This window comes from Botrytis byssoidea, assembly GCF_014898295.1.
Source record: "Botrytis byssoidea strain MUCL 94 chromosome Unknown BBYS_013, whole genome shotgun sequence".
Taxonomy (NCBI): Eukaryota; Fungi; Ascomycota; class Leotiomycetes; order Helotiales; family Sclerotiniaceae; genus Botrytis; species Botrytis byssoidea.
This window is the reverse complement of record NW_024065854.1, coordinates 405,641-431,172: the sequence shown is the minus strand read 5'-3', so window position 1 is coordinate 431,172 and position 25,532 is coordinate 405,641. Positions and strand designations below refer to the sequence as shown.

At 38.0% G+C, this 25,532-nt stretch overlaps 8 protein-coding genes across 8 annotated transcripts; 3 read left to right on the top strand and 5 right to left on the bottom strand.

Annotated features, from left to right (window-relative positions):
* Positions 1–6,958: 6,958 nt before the first annotated feature.
* On the top strand, positions 6,959–8,223 carry EAE97_006920 (uncharacterized protein; the record flags this gene model as incomplete). Its single annotated transcript, XM_038877433.1, has 2 exons — positions 6,959–7,500; positions 7,569–8,223. 2 exons carry the CDS (start codon positions 6,959–6,961, stop codon positions 8,221–8,223), a joined length of 1,197 nt encoding a protein of 398 aa, XP_038731623.1.
* Positions 8,224–8,267: 44 nt separating this feature from the next.
* On the bottom strand, positions 8,268–10,773 carry EAE97_006919 (uncharacterized protein; the record flags this gene model as incomplete). The annotated part of the gene is made up of 4 exons (XM_038877432.1): positions 8,268–9,195; positions 9,274–10,213; positions 10,280–10,583; positions 10,638–10,773. The coding sequence occupies 4 exons, from the start codon at positions 10,771–10,773 to the stop codon at positions 8,392–8,394; spliced, it is 2,184 nt and encodes a 727-aa protein (XP_038731622.1). The 3' UTR covers positions 8,268–8,391.
* A 436-nt stretch (positions 10,774–11,209) lies between these two features.
* EAE97_006918 (uncharacterized protein) lies at positions 11,210–11,689 on the top strand (the record flags this gene model as incomplete). The annotated part of the gene is made up of 1 exon (XM_038877431.1): positions 11,210–11,689. The coding sequence occupies one exon, from the start codon at positions 11,210–11,212 to the stop codon at positions 11,687–11,689; it is 480 nt and encodes a 159-aa protein (XP_038731621.1).
* An 893-nt stretch (positions 11,690–12,582) lies between these two features.
* Positions 12,583–14,164, top strand: EAE97_006917 (uncharacterized protein; the record flags this gene model as incomplete). Its single annotated transcript, XM_038877430.1, has 4 exons — positions 12,583–12,892; positions 12,972–13,208; positions 13,523–13,568; positions 13,621–14,164. 4 exons carry the CDS (start codon positions 12,583–12,585, stop codon positions 14,162–14,164), a joined length of 1,137 nt encoding a protein of 378 aa, XP_038731620.1.
* Positions 14,165–15,363: 1,199 nt separating this feature from the next.
* EAE97_006916 (uncharacterized protein) lies at positions 15,364–16,738 on the bottom strand (the record flags this gene model as incomplete). The annotated part of the gene is made up of 2 exons (XM_038877429.1): positions 15,364–16,250; positions 16,384–16,738. 2 exons carry the CDS (start codon positions 16,736–16,738, stop codon positions 15,364–15,366), a joined length of 1,242 nt encoding a protein of 413 aa, XP_038731619.1.
* A 168-nt stretch (positions 16,739–16,906) lies between these two features.
* On the bottom strand, positions 16,907–18,639 carry EAE97_006915 (uncharacterized protein). Its single transcript, XM_038877428.1, has 5 exons — positions 18,324–18,639; positions 18,239–18,270; positions 17,903–18,181; positions 17,187–17,854; positions 16,907–17,131 (listed from the first exon to the last, which is right to left on the bottom strand). The coding sequence occupies exons 1-5, from the start codon at positions 18,514–18,516 to the stop codon at positions 17,107–17,109; spliced, it is 1,197 nt and encodes a 398-aa protein (XP_038731618.1). The 5' UTR covers positions 18,517–18,639; the 3' UTR covers positions 16,907–17,106.
* A 1,135-nt stretch (positions 18,640–19,774) lies between these two features.
* EAE97_006914 (uncharacterized protein) lies at positions 19,775–20,588 on the bottom strand (the record flags this gene model as incomplete). The annotated part of the gene is made up of 4 exons (XM_038877427.1): positions 19,775–19,930; positions 20,015–20,304; positions 20,406–20,496; positions 20,568–20,588. The coding sequence occupies 4 exons, from the start codon at positions 20,586–20,588 to the stop codon at positions 19,775–19,777; spliced, it is 558 nt and encodes a 185-aa protein (XP_038731617.1).
* A 798-nt stretch (positions 20,589–21,386) lies between these two features.
* Positions 21,387–24,354, bottom strand: EAE97_006913 (uncharacterized protein; the record flags this gene model as incomplete). Its single annotated transcript, XM_038877426.1, has 5 exons — positions 21,387–21,524; positions 21,580–22,516; positions 22,572–23,016; positions 23,072–24,218; positions 24,286–24,354. 5 exons carry the CDS (start codon positions 24,352–24,354, stop codon positions 21,387–21,389), a joined length of 2,736 nt encoding a protein of 911 aa, XP_038731616.1.
* Positions 24,355–25,532: the final 1,178 nt, after the last annotated feature.

Below are 25,532 nucleotides of genomic sequence, written 5' to 3'. Positions count from 1 at the left end.
TTCCGAAGGATTTTGTACCATGCTTCACCCTGCTAAGTGTGTGAGAATGACGAAAAAGATGTTTTACAATTAGAAAGCCTTACATTTCCTCCGATACCGCATCGACTGTGATGTGCTAGCCAATAGGAGTTTTCTCTTTACGTCTGATAGATCAGCTTTTTACTTTTTGCACGCTTGAACGCCACATTAATCAATTGCAAACGATATCAAAGATATCAAGAATATTAGAAGTGTATGAGAAAACCAATTGTATGACCTTCGTCGCAAAGTGTATCGACAGCTTACACAAAATTTCAACTGGTATGCAAATCGCTGATGACATAGATATATCAAATGAGCTTGAAGACAAGTTGATACTATTGCCTACATGATGACCTTGAGCTTTCTAGCATTGTATATGATTGAGGTGATGGTTAACTTTCAACTTTCAAGTTAAACTTGTACTACACTAGGATTATGCCGTTTCTGTACTTGAAAATTGAGTGGTCGTCAGCGGCGGCTCTAGCTTTCAAAGTGTTTCCCAGGAAAATGCTTCTAAAGTGCAAGTACTGGGGGCTTCTGAATTAGAATCACAACATATCTTCCAGGGAGTAATGAGCGGGGGGGAGGGGGCGATAGATTACTAGAACACCATGAATCTCTTTTAAGACAAACAAAGAGCTGCAATTCGTTCCCGCCTCGAAAGCTTTTCGGGTGCAACAAATTCCGGCCAAAGAACCCGTCGAACAACGAATATCGGGGAACGATTATCAGGAGAAACTTGAGCAGACTACCGCAACAGAGCATGAAATACATGGTGGCCTTGACTTGAGGAAAAATCGCTGGGCCGTTATCACAAAATCCCTGCTGAGTCTTGAAATGGGTTCAATTTCGGATGACTTGCGATGCCACTATGTCGGGTAAATTAGCAGGAGCAACTGCTATGTAGATATGACCTAGGGAATTCAGAAAGAGGGGGATAAGCAGCAATCTCCACAAAGTCTAGGGATCCATAGTCAATCTATCCTATGAACTGAACTCTGACTCAGTTCATCCAAAAACACCCGATGCAATGGTCGTTCTTTCACCGTATCGTTACCGCATAGTACTCTATGGTGATTGGAAAATGTTGCGATTGAACTGTAAGTAGGAATTAACTTTTTTGATAAATTAATAAGTGCGTCATGTATATATCAAGGTTCAATCTACCCTCACCCTAGTGATAGTTGAGAACGTAACCTCATCACGATTCTATGGATTCTGTAAATCTGATGCATGAAACTGATCCATTTTCGGCCTTTAATGAAGCTACAACCCTTAAAATTTTTTGAGCTTCATAGGTATTCTCACGACGTCTTCAAGAAAGCTATGATGACCAAAAATTACGAGATCATCCCTTTTTAATATTCAGGTGATAACATGTCGGAGTTATTATAGTGCTCGTGCGGCCAGAAAGCATGCAACACCCCACCTTCGAAATCGGGTTAGTCCTCTTGTAGTCTACCATCTTGTGGTATGTGCATTTATGCGAAGTGTCGCATATATACTTCCTGGTGGCACGAGTACATCGCATGTCAAAAGGCTTGTATAAAAGATTGAGTTGCGATATGAAATCTAGAAGCATGCGAAGCGGGAAAAATTAATATAGATTAGCGGCCTGCCACATGGGATAAAGAAAAGTAAAAACAGTTGCTGCGTATTCTGGTGCAACTAGATACGGAGTAATCCGTTTACAAGGCCAGGGCTTACCCAGTTCGCATTCTCGCTTAGGGGTGGACATACAGGGCATACATATACGGACCCATATATTCGACACCTTTACACCACCCACACGGTTCGTCCTTTTAGTAATCTTTGTCAATTGTCAATAGCATAATGATATCATTTGATGCTTCAGTCCTTATAATCATGCATATAACGTGGTTTATTAGTAAGTGAGTTATATCAGTAAATGGATTACTTTCACCTCAATTTCTTTTCTCTTCTTTCAATATACATTTTATTAATAGTTTATAATAAATTCGAATAATCAAGAAGCTTATCTACTTCTTATTATCAAAGCTATTCAGAAAGATAAAAAAAATAAGTATTCGAAAAACTGTAAAGATATATAATGTTCCAAATATAATATTATAATATAAAATCAAAGGTTTTACCCCTCACTCCAAATATCGATCTAAATCTTATAATCTTTTAGAATTAGAAGAGAATATTATTTCTATCACGAGAGAATTAAGCCTATATAAACCCAATTAGTCTAAGGCTATTGGTGGCGTCACTTTTAGCGTGATAATTTCTAAATATATAATCGATATAAATTCGAAAGATCTTTTATTTAAATTTAAGAATATAAATGTGTGAACAAGAGTATTCACTTCAAAGGAATGACTTCAATACAATGGCTACTGTATCAAAGGGATTAAGCGAATGCGAAAGAGACTAGCTCTTTCAATAGTGCCTATATAAGGCCTACTACTTTCCTACATAGCTAGCTCTTTAGATAGAGTATAATTAGACATACAGGACCTACAATACGTGGGTGCTACGTCTTTCGTATCCTTCTCGAACCAACAATAAAAGATATAATAAATTATATTCCTAAATCGAAGAATATAAAGAATATTAGAAAGTTTTGAATATATTAATTTATAAAGTATTAAATCAAATTAAAGATATATTTTAATTATATTTATAATTTTCAAAGAGTTTTTTTATAGAAATCCTAAATTTATTGAAAAGTGATTTTGATTGATTATAAATATATAAACGAAATAACGTGTTTTATTAGTGTGCGGGTTATATCAATATGCGGGTCATTTCGAAAACCATCTAAATCAAGCTTTTTAAAATATTAGTATTTTAATAATCAATCATTATTTTCTTGAATAAAAGATTTTAAGAAAAAAATTAAAATCTAGGTTTTCTATTGATCTAATTTTTATAAAATAATTTCATTGTTTTTTAAAAGAAAAAGGAAATTGTTACGATTTTTATTACAAAAAAACTATTTTTATAATAACAACTTTATAAATTCGAATTTCTTAAAATTAATTAGATTTTTAAAATTTTTATATATTCAAATATTTTGTATCAAATTTTCAGAAAATTATATCTATAAATAAAGAAAGTGTATGGTTACGCACAGACAAATTTTGTATGTAAAATAAGTGACCCGCATATTGATATAATCTATACACTAATAAAACACGTTATAGCATTTTGAATAATGATTTCTATAATTTGAATAAAACAAGCTTTATAATAGGGATTATATATATAATAATAATTATTATTAATATTGAGAGATATAATAGAAGTAAATCAATATAATTAGATAATCGAGAATGAGCTATAACAATAATATATGGAAATAAAGAGAATAAAACTATTTTTTTATTTCTAGTAATTTAAAAATAGATTTATCTCTTCAATTGATATGCTAAAACTAATTTTCCTATGGATTAGATTATTAAATCTATATTTAATAAATGAATAAATAACAAAATAGATTTAGAATAATTGAAGTATTTTAATAAATATAATAAAAATTAAAGAAAGAATAAATATCGAATATTAATATTAAATAGATATAAAAACTACAAATTAAGAGTTTTTCAAATATATTATAAAGAGAAAAATATTATATATTTAGATATATTATTATATTCAAATTATTTAATTCAATTATTTGATATTATTGTTTTAATTAAAAATAATATAATATATACACCTTTTTAATAAGCATTCAATCAAGTATAGGCATATTATATAATCAGATCACATGATCATCGCTTATAAAGCTTACGAAAGCGACCATTAATCCGAAAACGACCATTAAGTCGAAAAACGGCCATAAATCCGAAAACGGATATAAAATAAAGAATATGAAAAAGGGCTTTATTTCGAAAGAATGGACGGATTAGGAAGAGATCTACAAGAGATTTATGAAAACGGAAATACTGAATTAGAAAGAAAAAGCATAAAAAGAGACCTTTTCCCCTTGAATGTAGAATAAGAGCGATCACTATTAAATACAGATTCTTTAATATCACGTGTCACACTGCTTATATAATCCATTTTAGTCGTTAACCTGAGCCAGCTTCCATACTATACTACTAGCCTATGACCTACGACAGATATAAACTATTTAATAATCTGAAACATTTATATAATAATCAAATTAATAAGTTTATTAAAACACATATTAATTATATTTCAAAAATTGAATTTTTTATAGCTTTTAAAACTATATACAAAAAAATTAATTATTCTTCAGAATATAAAATCAGAATTGCAAAAAACAGATTTAATTCTATTTAATCTTAAAACTATATTTTCTAAATTAGATATTCAAATTTATACATTTCCCCCCTCTTCTTTTAATCTAAATTAATGAATCTCTTAAATCTTTTATGATTCAATTAAAGCTTTTTTTTAATCAATATTAACTAAATCTCAAATAATTTATTATCAATTAAACTCTCCTATACCTGCATTTGAAATTATATTAACTTTAATTAAAAATATAAAGAAATTAATTTATAAAAATATACTTCTGATTATAAAATTTTATATATTTTGAAAAGCAAATAAAATATTAAGTAAATATTAATATACAAAAAAAACCTAATTATATTAAAAAAGAATACTTACTAAATAAAAAACTCTTAATATGTTATCTCAATGAAAAACTAATATTTAGATTCAATACAATGAATATTAAAAAGAAAGAAATCTAATAAAAAAATATTTTTAATTAATACTACAGTAAATACAAAAGAATAGATTATAATATAAAAATCTATCAAAATAACATAACAGATTCTAAATTATTAAATTTTTAATAATTTCAATTAATTGATTCAATTGTTATTGAATAATATAGATTTGAAAAAATGAATTAAGGTGAAAATGATTTATTCGTTGATATAACCGATATCCCTACATCGTGCACGCCCCTGTATCGTGCACACTTTTATTTCTTTTAAAAAAGATATTCTAAATTCAATATATAATTAATCAATCATTGAGTTCTATTAATAATTATATATAATATATTATATTACTATTTATTTCTTATAAAGTAATCAAAATATAAAAATAATTATTATATATAATATAATTTCAATATTAAAATTATTAATACAAAAATATTATATATTAATTTATTTATTAATAGAAATAACGAAAATTGATTTTCAATTTCTTTTTTATAAATTTGAATATATTGTTAACATAAAGAAATAAAAAAATCAAGTTTTTATATTATAAGTTTGATATTATTCAACATATTATTTAAGTTTTCATAAATAATCTTTTTTTTTAAAAAAAATTGATTATAAATCAAGTATTTTATGATAATTTTAGTTTTTTCAATTATATAATAGTATTAATAGATTAATTTTGATTAGAAAACTAAAATAACTATATTTTATTAAAATATATATATATATATTATCAATTATTAAAAAAATTATAAAATTAAATATTAGGATTATATAACTTAATAATAAGATATTTCTAAAAAAGATTTTTTTTAAAATTTTTAAAAACGGAATTAATTTGAATATTAATAAAAAATAGAATATATTATAATATAATTATAATTATATTTAATCTGTAAAATTATTAGAAATATTATAAAATTTGAGGATTTTTTTTAAAACATAAATTCTTTTAAAAATAGATTTATAATATCTTTTAGTTTTTTTTAAAAAAATAATAGATTTATTTATTAAAAAATTAGAATGTTTTATTTCATTTCTTATTTTTTCGTTTTATATATTAATTTATAATATAATAAGTTATAGTTTTTAATTATTTATTATTTTTTTATAATTTTATTATTATTATATTATATATTTTCTAATATATAAAAATTCTATTTTCTAATTAAAATCCAATAATAATTTCAAATTCTTAAAATCTATAAAAAAACATTTTAAAATATTTTAAAAAGAATTTTTAAATTCTTTTTATTTTTTTGAATATTATACATATTTTTGAAATTATATTTAAAACTTAATTTTTTATATTTTTCAGAATTCCAAGCTTTTTTTCAATAATAATAATATAAATTAATTTAAAAAACTTATTTTTAATAATATAAATTTATTCTAATATAAATTTTTATTAAATTATTAATATTTTAAAATATTATTTTTTAAAATCAATTAATATTCTATTTGATATTTCAAATTTATCAAAAACTTATTATTATATTTAGCTAATCTTCAATCTGTTTTTTATAAATTTTAATATTATTATAAACAGTTTTGGATTTATAATCAATTTTTAATTCAATAAATTAAAGCGTGCAAGATACAGGGTCGTGCACGATGCAGGGATATCGGTTAACCCACTCACTGATAAACCACGTTATACCTAATTATAACGAACTGTGTAACCTTCTTCATTTGTTCAGGGTACCAAGTCCAAAACTTTCATTCCAAACGTAGTCGTTTGGGGGGGATGAATCCGGGGCAACTTCCTATAAGAAGAAAGATCGCTTGAAAAATACCGATTCCAACCTTGTCGACGCGTGTGGTTGCTATTCTGTCCGGGGAAGTGAAACATGTCGCCAGCACTGTACCGAAGATTTACAGTGCCTCAAAAGCCTGTCATTGGGGATTCTACCGGGTGCTCATCGGTATCTTACCGGCATGTTATGATTTAGAGTTTTTTATGAACTCTAAACGTTCAAATTAAATGCATCCCCTTGTCTAACGAACTCTTCAAGATGGGATGGTCAAATGGGGATCCTCTTATTCCTCCAAAAGGAATCACTTTGGGATATATGTTATTTACATAATCTCCACAACATAAAAGTTTACTTCAATTATGTCATTCCTTAGTTGTTTCCGCTTTGAATCCTCCAAATTGACTCCTGAAGATCGTCGTTGAACCACATTATAGAAGGTCTGGTAGTCTCCTGACTCTTCACTCCTTTCGACATATCCATTTGCCTAAGGAGTCCGCCATGTCTCTAACATACGAGCAATACAATGCGGTTGATATCACAGAGAGAGTTACGTCAGCCGTTTCTATCGTTGGTAATCTATTCATAGTTCTCACATACTTTTTTTGTTCATCCTTCGACAAACCAATCAATCGACTCATTTTCTTCGCATCATGGGGAAATATTGGTTCGAGTATCTCGTGCCTGATATCTGAGCTTGGCCGGGCATCATTGATGGAAGAAGCAAAATTCGATGCCTCCGGAATATGTCAGGTCCAAGGTTTTTTGGTGCAGATGTTCCGTGGAGTTGATTGTTACTGGGCGTTCTTCATGGCCATCAACGTATACCTCATTTTCTTCAAAGGATATACCACACATCAATTAAGAAAGTTGGATATTTGGTACTTGGTTGCATGCTATGGGCTTTCCTTCATACCCGCTTTTGTATTCTTATTTGTATCGACAAAATCGCGAGGTCGTATTTACGGATCAGCTATTGTTTGGTGCTGGATTAGCAAGGATTGGGATTGGATACGGTTGGTTTTCTTATATGTTATTGTCTGGTGAGTAGTGCGATCCGAGCTTCTAAGGTTCTCAAGTTTGATCACGTTTACTGATCCGATGAACATAGGATTACTATCCTCTTCGCTTTCATTGTATACGTTATGGCCGCCAAAGTAATCTGGTCCAAACGTGAACATCTAAGCGGCTTCCTCAACCCCATGAACGAGAACCCATTCGCAAATACCATCACGACTGAAATCGAAATCACCTACGAAGAACGATCCATCGTCAAAGATGCCGGCGATCAAGGCATTTCTGAAAGCGTATTGCACTCGGATCAATATGAAGTAGATATCCAAGCGACACCTCAACAAAAACAACAAGAATCCCAGGTGTATCAGATGCGAAAAATGAGAAGTTTGACCAGGGAGGTTGCGGAGTCTGGAACGAATCCCGAGGCTTGGCTGTATGCACGAGTGGCTATCCTTTTCTTTCTTGCTATGATTATTACTTGGGTTCCCGCGAGCATCAATAGAATTTGGCAAATGGCGGATCCTTCGACGGTTAATTTCCCGTTAAACTACATTGAATCATTAATGTTGTCGCTACAGGGTGTTTGGAACGTGATTGTGTATATCATCACATCTCAGACGGCTTGTCGAAGGTTGGCATATCGACTGTTTTCAAGAAGTTCGAGGACTAAGACGAGGTTGCCCAGCGGGAGTCCCGAGAGGTATCCATCAGGTGGAAAGCAAAGGCTTGAGAGCGTTGCTAGTAAATGATTGGAAACTAGGTGCTATATAGCCTCGCCTATTAACTGTATTTATTCATTGTAAATAAGGAACTTTTCATTCTAAAGATCTATTCATTCTCATAATTTTCGAAATATTTACAAGACCCTGCAACGCCTATTCACCTTAACTCGACCGCTCGTCCCTCATAATTCATATCTAAAATCTCAAATCCCATCCGATTGTTGGGCCCAACTTGGGTAATTCCTCTGCAACACTCTGCACATCCTTGTCACCCCTACCACTCAAACAAATAACGATATCTTGATCTTTCCTCATGGTCTTTGCCAATTCTACTGCTCCCCATACTGCATGCGCAGTTTCCAACGCAGGAATGATACCCTCTTTTTCGCTTATCAGTCTGAATCCTTTGAATGCCTCGGCATCAGTGGCCGCAATGAACATCGCACGCTCAGTATCTTTCCAATTACTTAATTCTGGTCCAACACCAGGATAGTCTAAACCAGCAGATACGGAATGAGTCTCTGAAATTTGTCCATGTTTGTCCTGGAGGACGTATGTACGGACACCATGTAGAACACCCTTTGTACCACCAGACAGGGTAGCGGAGTGGCGATCTGTATCTAAACCATCGCCACCGGCCTCAACACCAACTAATTTAACACTTGGGTCTTTTGAGAATGGGTAGAACATGCCAACGGCATTACTACCACCTCCAACGCATGCAACGACAGCATCAGGGAGTTTACCGCGTTTCTCTAGCATTTGAGCTCGAGTTTCGTTGCCGATGACAGATTGAAATGTTCTGACGATAGTTGGGAATGGGTGAGGACCAATTGCTGAGCCAATGATGTAATGAGTAGTGTCAAGCTTGACGACCCAAGAGCGCATAGCTTCATTGACAGCATCCCGAAGTGTACGCGAACCAGCTTCGACGGCGACAACAGATGCACCGAGAAGCTTAATTCGGAAAACATTGAGAGCTTGTCTTCTTACATCTTCCTGTGAATGTTATTAGTGCTGTAACGAAGGAGCCAAGAGAAGACCTAACAGAAGCGAAAAAAGGCAGTTCAAACTTACAGCTCCCATATAAATGGTACATTTCATACCAAACTTGGCGCACACAGTCGCTGTGGCCACACCGTGCTGTCCTGCACCAGTCTCTGCGATAATCTCGGTCTTTCCTAATCGTCGAGCAAGAAGGATTTGTCCCAAAGCATTGTTGATCTTGTGACTTCCGGTATGGTTTAGATCTTCTCTCTTCAACCAGATCTTTGCACCACCAGCGTGTTCAGTAAGTCTTTCGGCCTCATGTAATTGACCTGGTCGTCCCATCCATGGGTAATATGTTCGGTATTCTTCCCAGAATGCTGGATCGTCCTTGATTGCATTGAATCCTGCTTCAAGCTCTGATAAACAATCCATGAGCGCCTCTGGTACGTATTGTCCACCAAATTCTCCGAACTTTTGAGATGCAATTTTCGGATCTATGGGGCCATTGGTATTTAAGGCCTCGATCTGATCAGCTAAACCGGGACCTGATCTGTCCTCATCCCTAACGACGGCATCGACAGTAACATTTTCTCCGCTAGGCTCTTGGGCAACACCCATTGTCTCGGCCATTCCAACCTCTCTAGTCAGACCCTCACCCTCGCTTGGAGCACCCCTTCTCCCGCAAACTTCCGCACAGTATTCTTCGACACTTTTTGCGATGTTTCCGGCAGGTGATTGATTGACGGTGTTGATAATTTGGCTTCCGATAACGACTCCATCGGCGATTTTGGCGACCTGTAAGAAATGTTCTCTTGTGCTAACACCAAATCCTACAGCCGCTGGAACATTTCCTGAGTATTCTTTGACTCTTTTCAATAAACCTTCCAAACCAGCATCCATTGAACCTCCTGTGGCTCCAGTAACACCCATTCTTGAAACAACATATATGAAAGAGTCTGCGAGCTTGCAAAGAAGCTTCATTCGGGATTCGGAAGTCGAAGGAGCGATGAGAGGAACGTAGGATAATCTATTGAACAAAAATTGTAAGCCATATGTTCAAATGCGACGTATAGATTGTCTCCCAAATACTCACCCTCCGCTTGTGCAAAACTTTCTGAAGCTCACAGCTTCTTCTGGTGGAAGATCGCAAACGATGAATCCATTGACACCAGCTTCTCGGCAATCCTTCAATAATCTTTCCTCTCCGTAACTCAGAAAAGGATTGTAATAACCCATGAAAAGAACTGGGGCTCTTAATCCCTTCTTTCTTGCATCCCGTACCATTTGCAAAACCGAAGTAACTGTTATACCATTCTTCAAAGCTTGAGTATTTGCTTTTTGAATCGTGGGTCCATCCGCAGTGGGATCTGTGAATGGAATACCTAATTCAATAACATCTGCGAACAATTGTCAACTTTCACACAGTCAATTGGAGTTGAGGTATCACTTACCGGCACCACCAGCCTCCATCCCCAAGAGGATATCAACAGTATCATTTGCTTGAGGAAAGCCAGCAGTGATGTATGTTACCAATGCGGATCTTCCTTCCTTCTTGCATTGTGCAAATGTCCTCTTTAGATGATCCATTTTGAATTCTAAATTGATATGTATGTAAAGAAGTGTTATGGGAAGAAGAAAGTGTAAGAGAAGGAGGGGGAATGATGATTGATATATGAACGAATTCTTAAAATAGTCTCCAAGTAGGATTCCTTTCTTGTATATATAATTCTTATTGATCAACCAAAAAAGTGAGTCAAAACCGTCGCCCCTCACTAGTTATCGCTCAATTAAGCCACCGCCTTGGCAAAATCTCGCATTCTCTTGCCAGTTGAACATTTAATTTCGTCATGACCTCCTCGGGTATCAATCAATATTAATCTCCTTCTCCTTGCCACAACATAATCCGGCTGATAAAGAAAACAATTGTCCGTGAACAACCGATTCAAACGCATTACACTGGAATCGATATTTAATTCCTCCTATCATTCAGTTCTCGAACTTCCCAATTCAACAACAATTAAAAATGTCTCGACTTTTACCATCAAGATTTCTCCTTCCCTCCCGTCGCTTCTTCTCACAAACTACTTCTCGAACAGCATTCGCAACGGGTCCAGCCCCGCCACGCTTGCCACCAAAGGAACAAGAAGAATTTGAACGTCTGCAACGCTCCTCTACTGGTGCATTTAGTACCCCGAAAACTGAAGTCGTTACCAATACATTGAAGTCATCGACGCGAACAAGACCACAAATAAATCAATCACCTGCAACCACTGCTGCCGAGAAGGAGGATATAGAATTGGCTGCTGTGAACGCCAGGGTATCTGCTACAGGAAAAGGAGAGGAATTGCACCCGGATATTCGCAGAGGTGCGAGGCCAGAATTCGAAGGGGACATTAACCCGAAGACTGGTGAGGTTGGCGGTCCAAAGAATGAACCTTTGAGGTGGGGAAGTTCAGGTGAGAGGGGCGATTGGAGTTATAATGGTAGGGTTACGGACTTTTGAATCCTGACAGAAGGGGTTGCAGATTTGAGAAGAATGTACAAACAAGTTTGAATGGCATAATAACATGATGCAGTTAAAGGGCTGCTATTCAAGTCAACTTTTACTTCACAAACTAAAACTTGTTGTGGAGTTTGCCTTTCACAAGGAATCATTAAAAAAACTGTCTTAGTGGATGTTTCCTCTCAAACAATCATCTCAATGTCTTCAAAATGGCAAGTCTTCGTACTGCTCTATTTCCTATTCTTTTTCAAGATTAAAGTCTTCCTTATTGTCATTGCTATGTACAGGAAACTAGCAATACATCCACTTGTTCAGAGTTAATATGCACAGGATGTTTTTTGTATTCAATGGTAGCTTCCGTCCTGGCAGGGTGTATTCTTTCTTGAAGTACCGACATGGTCTTGTCATTGAACCTGCAAGTAAAATGCTTCTTGGATGTGACTATTTATCTACTACATTTTATTGACACTGAAGTTTTAAAAACTGTGATCGTTATGAATGTTTGTGTGAAATTTGATGGACGCATTGCCATTCTGGTGAAAGAAAGGGAGATTTATTCTCTTCCTAACAGATAATGAAAGTCAATTGGCTGATGCTCTATTGTTTATTCCTATACTTTGGCTCAAAGTTCTATGCTGGAGTGCAAGAGGTCAAAGTACCTTTGTCATGAATAAGTGCCGGATTTGGGTATTGTTGTCAACTTCTTTCAAAATTCCACTTCATTTGATTTCTTTTGTTGATCTAGAACTTGGCTATTCTATCCGATCCTTGATTTTAGTACAAGGTCGTTCCTCTTGTGCCTTTTCCTTCTATATTACCCAGAATACACAGTAAACATAATTCGGCGTTGGAGAAACCATTCAAAGATTTAATCTTTTCAATTAGTGTCCGAGATGTCCCATCCTAGGGAAAAGACTGAAGCTGAAAAGCTTGCGGGTATGTTAGCTATACATGCGGAAATGACTCGCAGGTGGAAAGCATCAGGATTTCACGCCGTTCAAAAAGAATGGCTAGAAAAGACGATATTTCCTTTGAAGCTAGTAGTGGATTCAGCGTTATCCATGGGTGTTGGATCGATACAGGGTGGCCCAAATAGTTCTTACAAGTATGATAAATATTACGGTTCGCGAAATGAAGAACAAGACATAGATCTTCACCATCTTTCTCAAGTGGTTGGCTTTGAATGTTGGATTGATATTTTGAGTAAGTATTTTGCTTTTGGATTTCTAATTCATCCGTCCTCCTAACCCCTCTCGCGAAACACATGTATAACATTTTGCAGGGCAAAAATTCAATATTCCACCAAGTAAAGTGTACTTTCAGGATCCGGGTTTCACCGATCTCGAGAAATTATTCATCACTTCACTTGGCCATACAGTACTAGAGCATCCCCAAGCATACAAAATACTCACACAGCGAACATTTTTCTGTTCTTGTCGCCTATACAAAGATATTGTGGCAGCTTGCTTTAGTGCTGCCATGCCGGACTTGGCTGTTATGTCACCACTTTGGCTGGATAGTAAGTAAAGAGCCTTTACATTATTCTACACCCGAAATCGCGTACTGGTAGATTGTTGATGATGCAATCCCGCAAGGCTGGATTTTCATTTCTGAACCCTCCGCATTGAATATGCTTAAATCACTAAATCTATTGGGAGTTTTGAGTTTATCATCAATGACCCAGAGTATAACGCAACACTGGAAGCTTTCAATCTCGAAATGCATTCGGTAGTAATTGAGTCCTCTACGTAGCATTATAATTCGAAGGGATCAAATCTTCACTCGCCATTACCAACTTTAGGGAAACTTCATAAACTAATTGATGATTTGTAGGCTGGGTAACATCTCCGTACTACGAGGGCGGACCCTATTTTAACAAGTTGGTCTTTCCATGAATCACGTATGTGATGGGGGTTAATTGAACAATATAGAATGAGGCGAACTATCCGTCGGTACGCCAGGACACACCTTAGCCAAAAGCAAGGTCCAATCTTTGAACGCACTCGCGATGCAGACCTCATAGATTTGAGTATAGACAGATTAATGCATAGCTGGATGCAAGACGTGGAGTGGTATTGGAGGCCGAATGATTTGAGCGTAATAGGGGATATAGGCGAACCGATAGATCAAGAAGTGTGGCGTTTCTTACCCGGAATGTACGGTGTAATCGATTCCCTAGGAGGAGGGATGGCATATGTGGAGATGGCTATAGAAATGCAGAGGAGGCGTCGTGAGGAAAGCCCATTAGAAGAAATACCAAGTGGATCTGAGTGGGAATATCAGGGGAAAGAAGGTGGACCGGAGCCAGAGCCGGAGCCTGAACCAGAGCCAGAGCCAGACAAACCATTACCATCTCCAAAAATAACTCCTAGGTCCCCTCCCTATCATGATAGGTATCGCGGTAATAAAAGACGACTGACACGAATCAGAAAGCTGCGGGCATATCGCGACGATGGCACGGTAAACTTTTCATGATGGCTTCTGATCGGGGTATGGGGGGTTGAAGTTTCTACAAGGGATGGTGTCATTGAGGGGGTTTATAGGAGTGTATTGTTGATGTTTGGGACACTTGAAAAGAAAGATTCACTTATCAATCTTGATACTGGGCTTGGAGTAGTAATATGGAGTTGTGATGTGGAGTACTAATCTGGATATATATGTATAGCCGCTTGATGTATACTTCCATGTACCTAGATAGTCACTTTGGTATTGAATTTATCGGGATTTATAGTACTCAGTTCAGTGACTAATTCCATCTCCTAATCTAATCTTGATCTCTTAAATAAATACACTTAATCCTCGCAACCTTACAATAAACGGTAAATTGCTCTCATACATCACATCACTAAAAGGCCAAGTACTATTCCTATATTATCGAAATATTCAACTTTTTCCTCCCGTAAGGCCTACAAGCTACCTATCCATTTAGATATACAATTTATCTCGGATACGTTCATAGATTCTTCTCTTTCATCTTTCATCTTTCATCACAGTTTCTAACTTCCAATTGTAATTTTTTTGGCACCCCTCCTTGTATAGATTCCAGGTTCCTTCATACATACTAATCTGCAATTGTAGATTCTACCAGGAGGGTAGGTAGGCAGGTAGTTACCATAGCACCCAACGCGCGTAGAAGGAGGTAAATTTATTATAGACTAACTAGACGAATTTTGTATGTAAAAATGATGGCCCACTCGATAATATAACTTACTCGATAATAAACCACGTTATGTATATATTCATATCTCTCTCCACATAAAAACACAAAAACACAAAAATATAAAAAACAAGCGAATCAGAAACCCAACAACGATCTTTCAAAATACTAACTCCCGAACCCACCATTCCAGAGTTATCACAAGCGTTTAATAAGAAGCAAAAAGGGAGGAGGAGTGGATAATCTTTGATATTCTTCTCCAAGTCTATCCTTTCAGGTATCCTTCCATGTATTCTTTTAAAGTGATCTTCTATTCTTATTGATTATTATGAATCCATACTGACTAATTGTACTATCCATACTAGCTCCTCAAGTCTCTACTGGACATCACGCTATGTATATGAGATACTATGCGGGATTTGCAAAATGATATGTTTCACTTCCATGAATTTTTTTATATGGTGTATGTCTTGCATATAATACATTGACTCATAATTAACCATACATCAACACCCCCCTAACCCGCCACATTCTCCGCAACCCTCACCCCATCCATCCCGACCTTCCCCTCCGCCCTCTCCCCTTCCTTCCCAATACCCCCCTCCCCAAACAACCCGCCTAAAGCCTCAATCCCCACATTCCCCCCACTAAAAACCACACCTACATCCCACCCCCTCTCCCCCGCCTCCCTCTCCACCAGCGCCCTAAACCCCTCATGAAACAACACCGTCGCAAGCCCCACACACGCACTCGGTTCCACCACAACCTTCATCCTCTCCAGCACCAACCTCATCGCCTTCTTAATCTGCTCCTCCGTCACACTAAACATACTCTCCACCAATCTCCTCTCAAAAATAACACTCCACGGAATCTTTCCCACCGGCGTGCGCAGTCCATCCGCAATCGTGAGACTCTTCACACTCTCAATTCTCTTCCCCTGCTCGAATCCACGCCGTCCATCATCCGCGCCCTGAAACTCGGGTTCCGCGCCAAAAACGCGGATTTCTCTTCCTTCGCACGAAAGCGCAACACCCGATAGCATACCTCCTCCTCCACAAGGAGTAATAATCGCATCTAATCCTTTTACCTCCTGGCCATCTTGATTGGCTATGCCTCTTTCACTTTGTAATTGTCTAACCTGTTCTGCTAATTCCAAGCCCATAGTTCCTTGCCCAGCAATAATATCCGGATGATCGTATGGCGGCACGAGTTTTGCACCTGTTTCTTTCACAACTTCTTCAACCATCGCTTCTCGCTCTACTGACGTTGACCCGCTGAATCTAACATTTGCGCCGTAACCTTTTGTCGCTGTTATTTTAGAGGGTGTCGAAATAGTGGGCATGACGATATGGGCTGGGATGCCGAGCTCACGGGCTGCGAGTGCGAGGGCTTGTGCGTGGTTTCCTGTTATCGGATTTTATGTTAGCATCTTTAGCCCCAGAACTCGTTGGCAGATTAGAAGAGAGTCAGAGATGAGAATAATAGCAAAAGAATAATTCACAAGCCAAGAAGAAATCAAAAAGATTAGTGAACAAACCACTACTATGTGTTACCACACCCCTCTGTCTCCAACCTCCTTCTCCATGTCCAGCTTCGACCCCGCCTTCTGCCTCCTCTAACCTCTTCAGGGCATGAAAAGCCCCTCTAACTTTGAATGCGCCCACCCTCTGTAGATTTTCACATTTAAACCATATTCTAATTTTTGGCCTCGCGGGTTCCTTTCCTTCCCATTCTGTTCCTTTCAATGCCTCCGCAGTCTGTGGCGAACTAGCTATTTCGTCAATTGTCCTATTTGTCAAGACTGGGGTATAGTGGATATGCGATTTAATCAGTTCGTGGGCATCCAGAACCGATTGGCGATTAAGAGGGAGGCGAGCCTTGGGATCTGCCATTGTGAGTTCTGATCTAAATGGAATACACTTGTAAATGTGTTAACATGAATTGGAAATAAATTGCAATGTCAAGGAAGGGTGCAGTTGCTAACCATATAGCATAATTGATATGGTGGGGGCGGGGCATTGCCCGGATGATTTGGTTTGGTGAAATTCATGCCGATCTCGGCTGAACAGGGAAGTATGAACAAGTGCACAAGTATAGTCAATTATTAAACAATTGGAAATATAATTTTTATGAATTCAATGGCTTAAACTTTTAATTCCAGATACCGTTGATAAAAAAAACGGAAAGTCATGAGAGTATGATACAATTGGCCCAATTTCAAATATGCAACTCCAGCCCCACGGCCCCATTAACTATCCATTTAGTTGTTTTCAGGACGGAGGGAACTAATAGAAATATTAGTGGTTATACATAACGTAGTGATGAATGATTGTAACTTACCGAACAGCCTTTCCAGCTCTCCAGATCTCCAAATCACGGATCTCCTTCATCTCAGCCTCATACTTCTCACGGTAATCCTTTTGGGAGTTGAACTCAAGGGATCTTTGAGTCTCTTTTCCGGTCTTGACGGAGTCATACAAGTCGTTGAAGACTGGCTTCAAAGCATCCTTGAACTTTCCGGACCAATCGATAGCACCACGACGAGCAGTGGTAGAGCAAGCCTCGTACATCCAGTCCATACCGTTGGCACCAATCAATGGGTACAAAGATTGAGTAGCCTCCTCAACAGTCTCATTGAAAGCTTCACTTGGGCTGTGACCTTGCTCACGGAGAACCTCGTATTGTGCGAGGAACATACCGTGAATACCACCCATCAAGCAACCACGCTCACCATACAAGTCGGAGTAGACCTCCTTCTCGAAGGTGGTCTCGTAAAGGTATCCAGATCCAACACCGACACCGAGAGCGATAGCCTTCTCTTGTGCCTTACCCGTAACATCTTGGAAAACGGCGATGGAAGAGTTGATACCACGACCCTCACGGAAGAGAGTTCGGACGGTGCGTCCAGATCCCTTTGGTGCAACGAGGATGACATCAACGTCAGTTGGGACATCGACCTTGGTTTGGTCCTTGAAGACTGGGGAGAAACCGTGGGAGAAGTAGAGAGTCTGCAGAAGTCAGTTTTGAACATTGGAGACTTGAATATATGTCCATACCTTTCCCTTGGTGATCTGGGGCTTAAGTGCTGGCCAAGTTTCACTTTGAGCAGCATCAGAAAGCAAGTTCATGATGATGGTACCCTTGGAGATAGCCTCATCAACCTCGAAGAGGTTCTTTCCTGGAACCCAACCATCTTGTTGAGCATCCTTCCATGATTGACCGTTCTTTCGTACACCGACTACGACGTTAAGACCGTTATCACGCATGTTCAAAGATTGAGCATGTCCTTGGGAACCGTAACCAATAATGGCCATTGTGTCATTCTTGAAGTATTCCTGGAAGATAGATATTAGCAAAAGTCAATGCCAAAGGTTGTAAGTTGTAAATCATACCTGGAGTCTCTCAACTGGCCAGTCGGCTCTCTCTGTTGAAGTTGTCAGTTTCCATTAATATCCAAATTTGAATCTGAAATCATACCGTAAACCTTCTCCTTTGTGCCAGCAAAGTCAATGGTCTTTACACCTCTGACTTGTTGGGAAGCTCCAACAACAGCACGGGCAGCAGAAGGTCTGGCTGAGGCATTGATAGCAGAGACAAAGGTTCTGCGTGCTGGGGCAGTCAATTGACGTGCAACTGGTCTAGCGACTCTGGAAAATGTACGGGCAGCCATTTTGAAGGAAGAAGTGAGTGGAGTTCAAAAAAAAAGGAAGATTAACAAAAGGGTATTTTGAGGTTTAAGTCAAAAAGTTGTAGATGTGACTCTTCGTCTTTTTGTTGTGGGCAACAGTAGCTAGGAAATTTTCCTGCCCGGTTCCGGAGGTACCTTTGACAGGGGTATTCTCCAGTATCGCACTTTCTGTGGGTGGGAAAGTCTTGGCAAGCCAACAGTGCGGGTTGTATTTCAATGTGAATATCGTCCAACAAAATTGTTGATTTTGACGTGTAGAAAGTGAAGATAGTTTGTGTGCACAAGCGTCTTAAAACTGAACTCAATTTGGCAAATTATCAACTTTTAAAAAACTCTAAATAACAGAAGCTCTAAATATCTGTAAATATTGTTATATTGTTATAATTCTTTCTACAGATGCCCACGTACATAGGTAGCTATTCACAACCCATTCCATGAATATCTAGTACGTAGGCACTGGTAGAGGGTAGGTAGTTACGTTTCGAAATTATATATATCAAATCTGACAATCTAGATCATCTGTCTGAAAGGAAAGGATAGATAGATGAACCTCCGGTATTGTTCCGGCCACGGTCCAAGCCGTGAAATAGCTCGTATTAGTTTACAATTGATTGACTACAAGAAACTGGCCTCGCGTGCTGCGACTTGCCTAGTACACCCCGATATATGAATTCACAACAGTAGTGGAGATAGATAGACGAAGTTACCAAGTAGAATGTTCCCATTTGCAAATATGACTCCTTCACTATACCTCCATAAACCGGAGAGATCGTAATACTTGTTGGTATACTCTAGGGGTTGACATCAGAATCAGATGTACTCATGAAATGACGCTCCGGTAGTCCTCCGCTGGTCATTGCTCTGGACGTCTCACCCCCCTTTACTTGGATTGGAGAGATCTCTGTTTATATGTATTCATTCAATCATTGTATCAACCCTAATAATGACTACTTCCCCCTTACTCTCCGGCCCAAACACAATGTATCCTTTCTACAGCCACAACACAAAGCCTGATATAAGATCAGCAGCCAAAAAGGCTACATGAAAGGTCCTCGATCTCCAAGTAGAAAAATAACGCCCGTTATGCCCCCGTCCTCATGTTGCGACCTTACACATTGGTGCGTGGTGCTGGAAATGTAGTACTTGTCCGGATCGAATAACCCTATCTTGACATCGTTTGTATTGTTGCATAATGCATATTGAAAGCATAGTAAATGTTTAATCGTATGCCTTCTCCCCTTCAAACCTTCAATACTCTATCGAATGTATCATTCTTTACAGATCCACCTCCCATAGCAGATCTTACGTTCCGCTTGAATCCCTCTCGGTTTGATCTCAAATCCTCTGCAGCTTCCTTATTAAGTGGATCCGAAGCGTTTGGTTCGAGAAAAAGGAACTGTTCATCCAGTCGTTAGTATGAAGTAATTTCGCAGATCAGAGACATCATATATATCCATGAAAACCGCTTCCAAAATCATACCTGCAATCCTATAACAATCGCTTGTAAGTTCAGCACTGGTTTCCAGTCCTCCCTAAGAATATTCAAACAAATTTTTCCCTCGACATCGATGTTTGGGTGATAGATCTTCTGTTCACAGTTGACCTTGGGCGGTTCGTGTGGGAACGTTTCCGGAACAGCGAATTTGAATTTGAAGATTCCACCCTTGTACATGCCTTCATCTGGTTCGATGTATAGAAAGAAGTTGAGAATATCGTCTTCGTCGGGAAAATCGGTGCGCATAGTAGAGGGCAGCGACATTTCAGCAATATCTGACAGCGCACGATGTTAGTCCTCACACATGCATGCCCAGTACAATCTCATTCTGTGCCCTTCCGTGTACACTCAAGAGCTTGGAATCTATTCCTCTTACCTTTCTGCAATCTAAGTTGTGCGGCCGTAACCTTCTTCTTCTTAATACCCGCAGCAGCATCGGCATTTGCCTCCTGCTGCTGTTTTTGTTTCTGCGAGCAATATCAGTATTCCGAACGCGTTCCACATCGTACCCGAAATTCCAGTTCTGATGCGCACATACCATAGACCATATCTTCAACATCTTGACTATTGGTGACTTTTCAACTGAAGTGTTGAGAGTGCGATTCTGGAGTTGGGAAGTTGAGATTTATATTGTAGGTATTGAAATAATGTTTGAGAAATGACGTTTAACAATGAGAGAAGAGTAAGCGAGAGGGTCTTTTTGTACCCAGTTATAAAAGTATATGAACTTGGAGAAAGTGAATAGTTCCAGTCTCTTGTATCAAAACGATGTTATAGAATGTTGTGCCTTGTCAAATATACAATAATACGGCTGCTACAGTAGGAATTTTGGTTGCTGACGCCTTGCCGAAAGATTTGAGGCGGGCTGGTGAACTGGCGGGCTGGCGGGGTTTGATTTCTTATCAAAAGCGTCACGCGAGTGGCCAACCCGTTTTGTGCCACATGTAGGTTCTGTATCAAATTGCTCATTCTCTTATAGTTTGCTACAGTGCACATTGGATTTTTGATGAGATAACATCTAACTCAATAGATACGAATGGTTATTCATTCATAAGGGTATTCAATAGTATTAAACGGAAACGCCTACTCAAACATGCAATATAGAGAGACCGCCTAGGAAGAAGAAAAAAGTCTCAAAGCTCCCATATGTGCAAACAAAAATGCAAAAAATGGTTACTTGCTGTAGATTCAAGCGCTGATTCCTTTCCAATGATAGGTGCTCACGCTCCGCCGTAGAAAGGGCCCATCCTCCTCTCCGCCCCCCAATTTTTTGAAAAAGAAACATTTATTACTCGTGACCTTTTAGTGGTACTAATACCAATATTCGTTTCTAGAGTATATATGGTTTTAGTCTCGTCTAGCGTCTCATGAAGCAGCACATGATACCAGACTTGAACAAGAAGTAAGAACACCCGAGGAAACGAACAAGCGCCAAGAAAGCCGTTGAGTAAAGCAGGACTTCGAAGAACTTGGCAGTTCTAATTGATGCAGTATTCTGAAGATAATGTTAGCTGAGAGATTCAAACTATTGTCGGCATATAATAACTCACTCCGAAACCAAATCTATCAACACTGTCACTCGTGATAGCAACAGCCAACAAAGCGTTTGAGAATACCCAAGAGATCAAAAGCTTGGTTCTGAAAGATTTGTAAGAATCCTCCAAGGTCTTGCTCTCATCTTCAACTTCAGGAACGAATGGCTTAAGAGCACGCTTGACGGTTGCCTCAAACTGACTATCAATATCCTCTTGCGGTCTGTCAATTTCTTCAATAACTGCTGCTTTACCATCAACCTTCGTAGTTTTAGCTGACGGAAGAGCCTCTGCCTTATCAGATCCCTTGGTACCCCAAGAAACATCGTGCCAATTACTGAAAGCGTATACCATGAGAATGTTGATATAAGATGACATGAGTAACAAGTATGGCCCGAAGGAATGAAACATGTGCCATGGATCCATATACATGAAGGATGCAACGAAGTACAATCCAAATGTAGCAGCTAAAGCGAGAATAATGATACCAGCTCCGGAACTCGAACTACTTCCGAAGAAACTCTCAAAGAAATCTTTCGCGTTACTAGTATCAAGACTTTCTCCTGACGAGAAAGCACGAACGACCAGATACATGGATAGGACAAGAACATAGAGATTGATAACACCAAAGACGATAAAGGATACGATATAAGTAACCTTAGATCCTTTAGGTCGATTACCAAGAGCCAGAATGAATTGAACGAGTAGGAATCCCAGGTAGAGATATTTCAGAATCGTGTTGACGATGGGGGTAGCAGTATCACCGAAAGGCCAGCCATGGTGAAGGGCAGTAGTGTCCGAAGCGGCGGTAGGGGTACCGACGAGATCCATAATAACAGTAGTTGTGAGCCAGAAAGAAGATAACATGAACCAACTGAGAATGTTGGAGAAGACGTTGTATAAGAATTGAATATGCAAGAAGAACATGCGGACAATATTGTGTCCACTCTTGTACCTATAAAAGATGTTAGTTATTGACACTCAAAGTACGCCCTCACGTAGAAACTTACATTCTGCCGAAATGCATGATGGAATACATTCCTGCTGCAAAAGAACCGTTAAGCCATCTTCTACGTTGACCGATAAATTCGGCAGCTCCTTCGGGTACATCAGTTTCTCCTTTAGCTGCCTTGATATAAGTCAAATGCCACTTGCTACCAGCCTTGGCTACAAGCTCGAAACAGAGAATTCTGTCCTCAGCCAAGAACATGTTCTTCTTGAAAATGTTCATTCCCTCAATACCCTTCTTTCCAAGAATCTTGGACAAAGTGTGATCTCCGTGGAAGTATTGTTCAAGAGGTCGTCCCATGATAGCTCGGAATCGATATGCAGAGAAAGCTCCCGGCAACACACTGACGTATCCGAAAGAACTCTCTAGAGGCTTGTCAAGAATATTACTGATCTTGTACTCGAAGTTTTGACCCGCAACAAGCGGGTTGAGAAGCTTTTTGCCCCCTATGTTTGAATTAGCACATCTGGCTGCATTAGAATTCAATAAACCGCATTTTACCTTTCCCGAGCATAGCGTGTATCTCTCCGCAAGCACCTCCTAGATCTTTGTCGTTGTAGAACCCTTCCCACAAAGACAAAAGTGATTTAGGTCCTGGCTTGGTACCGGCATCCAAAAGGATGCAGACTTCCGGGTTAAGAAGACGACCAAACGCATTGAACAACCATCTATGGGAGTTGATCTTCTTTGTGTTCTTTGCTTTCAAGCAAAACATCATTTGTACCGGAGGAAGGCAGTTGGCGTCACCCTCGGTTGGGCGGATAAGTTGTTGACTAGCCGTGACCGACAGTTGTGTTGTATATTCGAAAACATGAGCAACGGTCTCCTTTCCATCGACATCTTTCTTCATGACACCATCTTGGTAAATACCAATAGTAGCAAGAACATCAAGTGTATCTTTGTCGCAAGGGTCGATACCATCGAAAACAAGGCAGACAACAATTTTTTGCCATGCTGGTCCACCAACATTCCAGAAATCAGATTTTTTGAGGTTGACAATATCGCGGATATTTTGCATGACACCGTGAAGAGTACGTGCAGTCAACTGTTTATCTTCGTTGTAATAGGTAACGGCGATGAGCAACTCAGTATGACGATTGTACATGGCAGGTCTCAGATTGTAACCATTTTTCAAAGTAAACTCATCGGGATCGCAAGTTGCAGCGGTGTAACGCATATGTGTGAATTCCTCGCTGCCACCTTCCAAATCGTTTCTGTATTTTTGCTGAATGGCATTTTTGATAGCACTGGGTACTGGATGATCAACACTCAAAACGCTTCCTTGTACAAGCTTCACTTTTCTTGTAGCATAACGTTTGAGGCCTCCAGCTTGAGGGGCTTGTCGTTGTCTCCATGCCTCTGTGGAGGTCGTCTCAGCTCGTGACAAAGGGGTTTCGGTTCGTGGGTATGGGTTATCTTCTAATTGCTCATTGTATGTGTGGGATGAATTGTAATCGCTGCTGTATGGTTGTGGATCGTTCGCATACGTTTCTGTAAGACTGTAGGCAGAAACAGGTCTAACGGGAGGAGTGTTCGCTCGAAGACCTCCTTGAGAGTGAGAGTCATAAGGGCTATTGAACGGGCCGCCGTGTCCTCCAGAATCGAGTAAAGGCAAAGCACCTTCCTCTTCATCTTGAGGATGATGGTACTGCAAAAACTGTGGTTAGAGAAGGCTTTCCTACAATCTGCGAGATGAAAGAAGTCTCAAAACTTACGTTACCCCCTCCAGGTGGAAGGTCCTGGAGCTTGTGCTCATCATAGCCTCCGTTTCCAGAGTATGCCATGGTTGTGGAAAATGATCAAGAACTCTTTGTTAAGTGATCGAGATTATACAAATGGTAAGTGTAATATTAATACTGACAAAATCTTTGAGATTTTATCAATACTTGATGAATGAGAAATAGATCTAAAGAGGAATGTTGGTTGTGTCCAAGATTCAGAGGTATACTCTCGTATGGCGGTGTCAATCCGTGGGCTTCAGGAACGGACGGTCAGATAGATCGAATCGACCCTCTCCTTGGCAACCTAAGTAAAAGAGCGAATGTAGTTCAACTCAGAATTCTTTCTTTTGATTCAGAAATAAAGGAATCAGTCAAAAATGTAAGATACCAGTGATGGTACCTCAGTATTGAAGATGGAATAAGAAGAAGAAGTCAAAGAAGAAAAGAATGATGGATTAATCTTCTCCTCTCAGAATATGAAGTGGTGAAGTGGTGAAGATATGAAGAAAGGCTCAGAAAGGGTAATAAAAAAGCAACCCTGTTTCAGATTCTTGAAGTCAATAAAAAAATAGGAGGGATGGAATGGATTCCTTATGATTTAGTTTGTTGTCTTGGTCTCCGCTATTTTCAGATCCCTTCAATTATTCTTGGGTTATTCAGAACCCTGAAAGCATTCTTTACCAATTTTTGAGTGCTGGTAAGGCGAAATGAAGTAGAATAGGGAAATTTGAACCAATGAAACAATAGTGAATCAGTGAGCTATACAAATGATATAATTATGAATAGCGACATAGAAAACGCTCTAATATACATATTTCCAAATGTTATTCATATCTAAGTTATATGAACATAATTAATGATTACCTTTTGATAATTTTAAATAACTTAGATATTCAAACGATTTCAAGGATTTAAATGTTTAAATAGTTTGAATGATTTTAAAGATTCGAATAATCTAAATGGTTTAGAAGAAGTAAATAATTTAAATATTTTAAGAGATTTAAATATTCAAAAAATGATAAATATTTATATAACTTCAAAGATTCAAATTATTTCAAAGATTCAAATCATTTCAAATATTTAATTGATTTTAAATATTTAAATGATTTGAAAATAATTAAATGATATAAATAGTTGAGATAATTTGAATAATCAAAACGCTTTTAAGAAATAAATAGGTTTAAGTAATTTAATATGTTTAAGAAATTTAAATAATTGTAAGGATTCAAATTATCAAGCAG

Coding starts and splice junctions, on each gene's coding strand:
- EAE97_006915 (XM_038877428.1), bottom strand. CDS start 18,516: ATGGCTGCCCGTACATTTTCCAGAGTCGCTAGACCAGTTGCACGTCAA. Junction 17,855..17,902: donor CCCAGATCACCAAGGGAAAG/GTATGGACATAT, acceptor TGACTTCTGCAG/ACTCTCTACTTCTCCCACGG. Junction 17,132..17,186: donor AGAGCTGGAAAGGCTGTTCG/GTAAGTTACAAT, acceptor TATTTCTATTAG/TTCCCTCCGTCCTGAAAACA.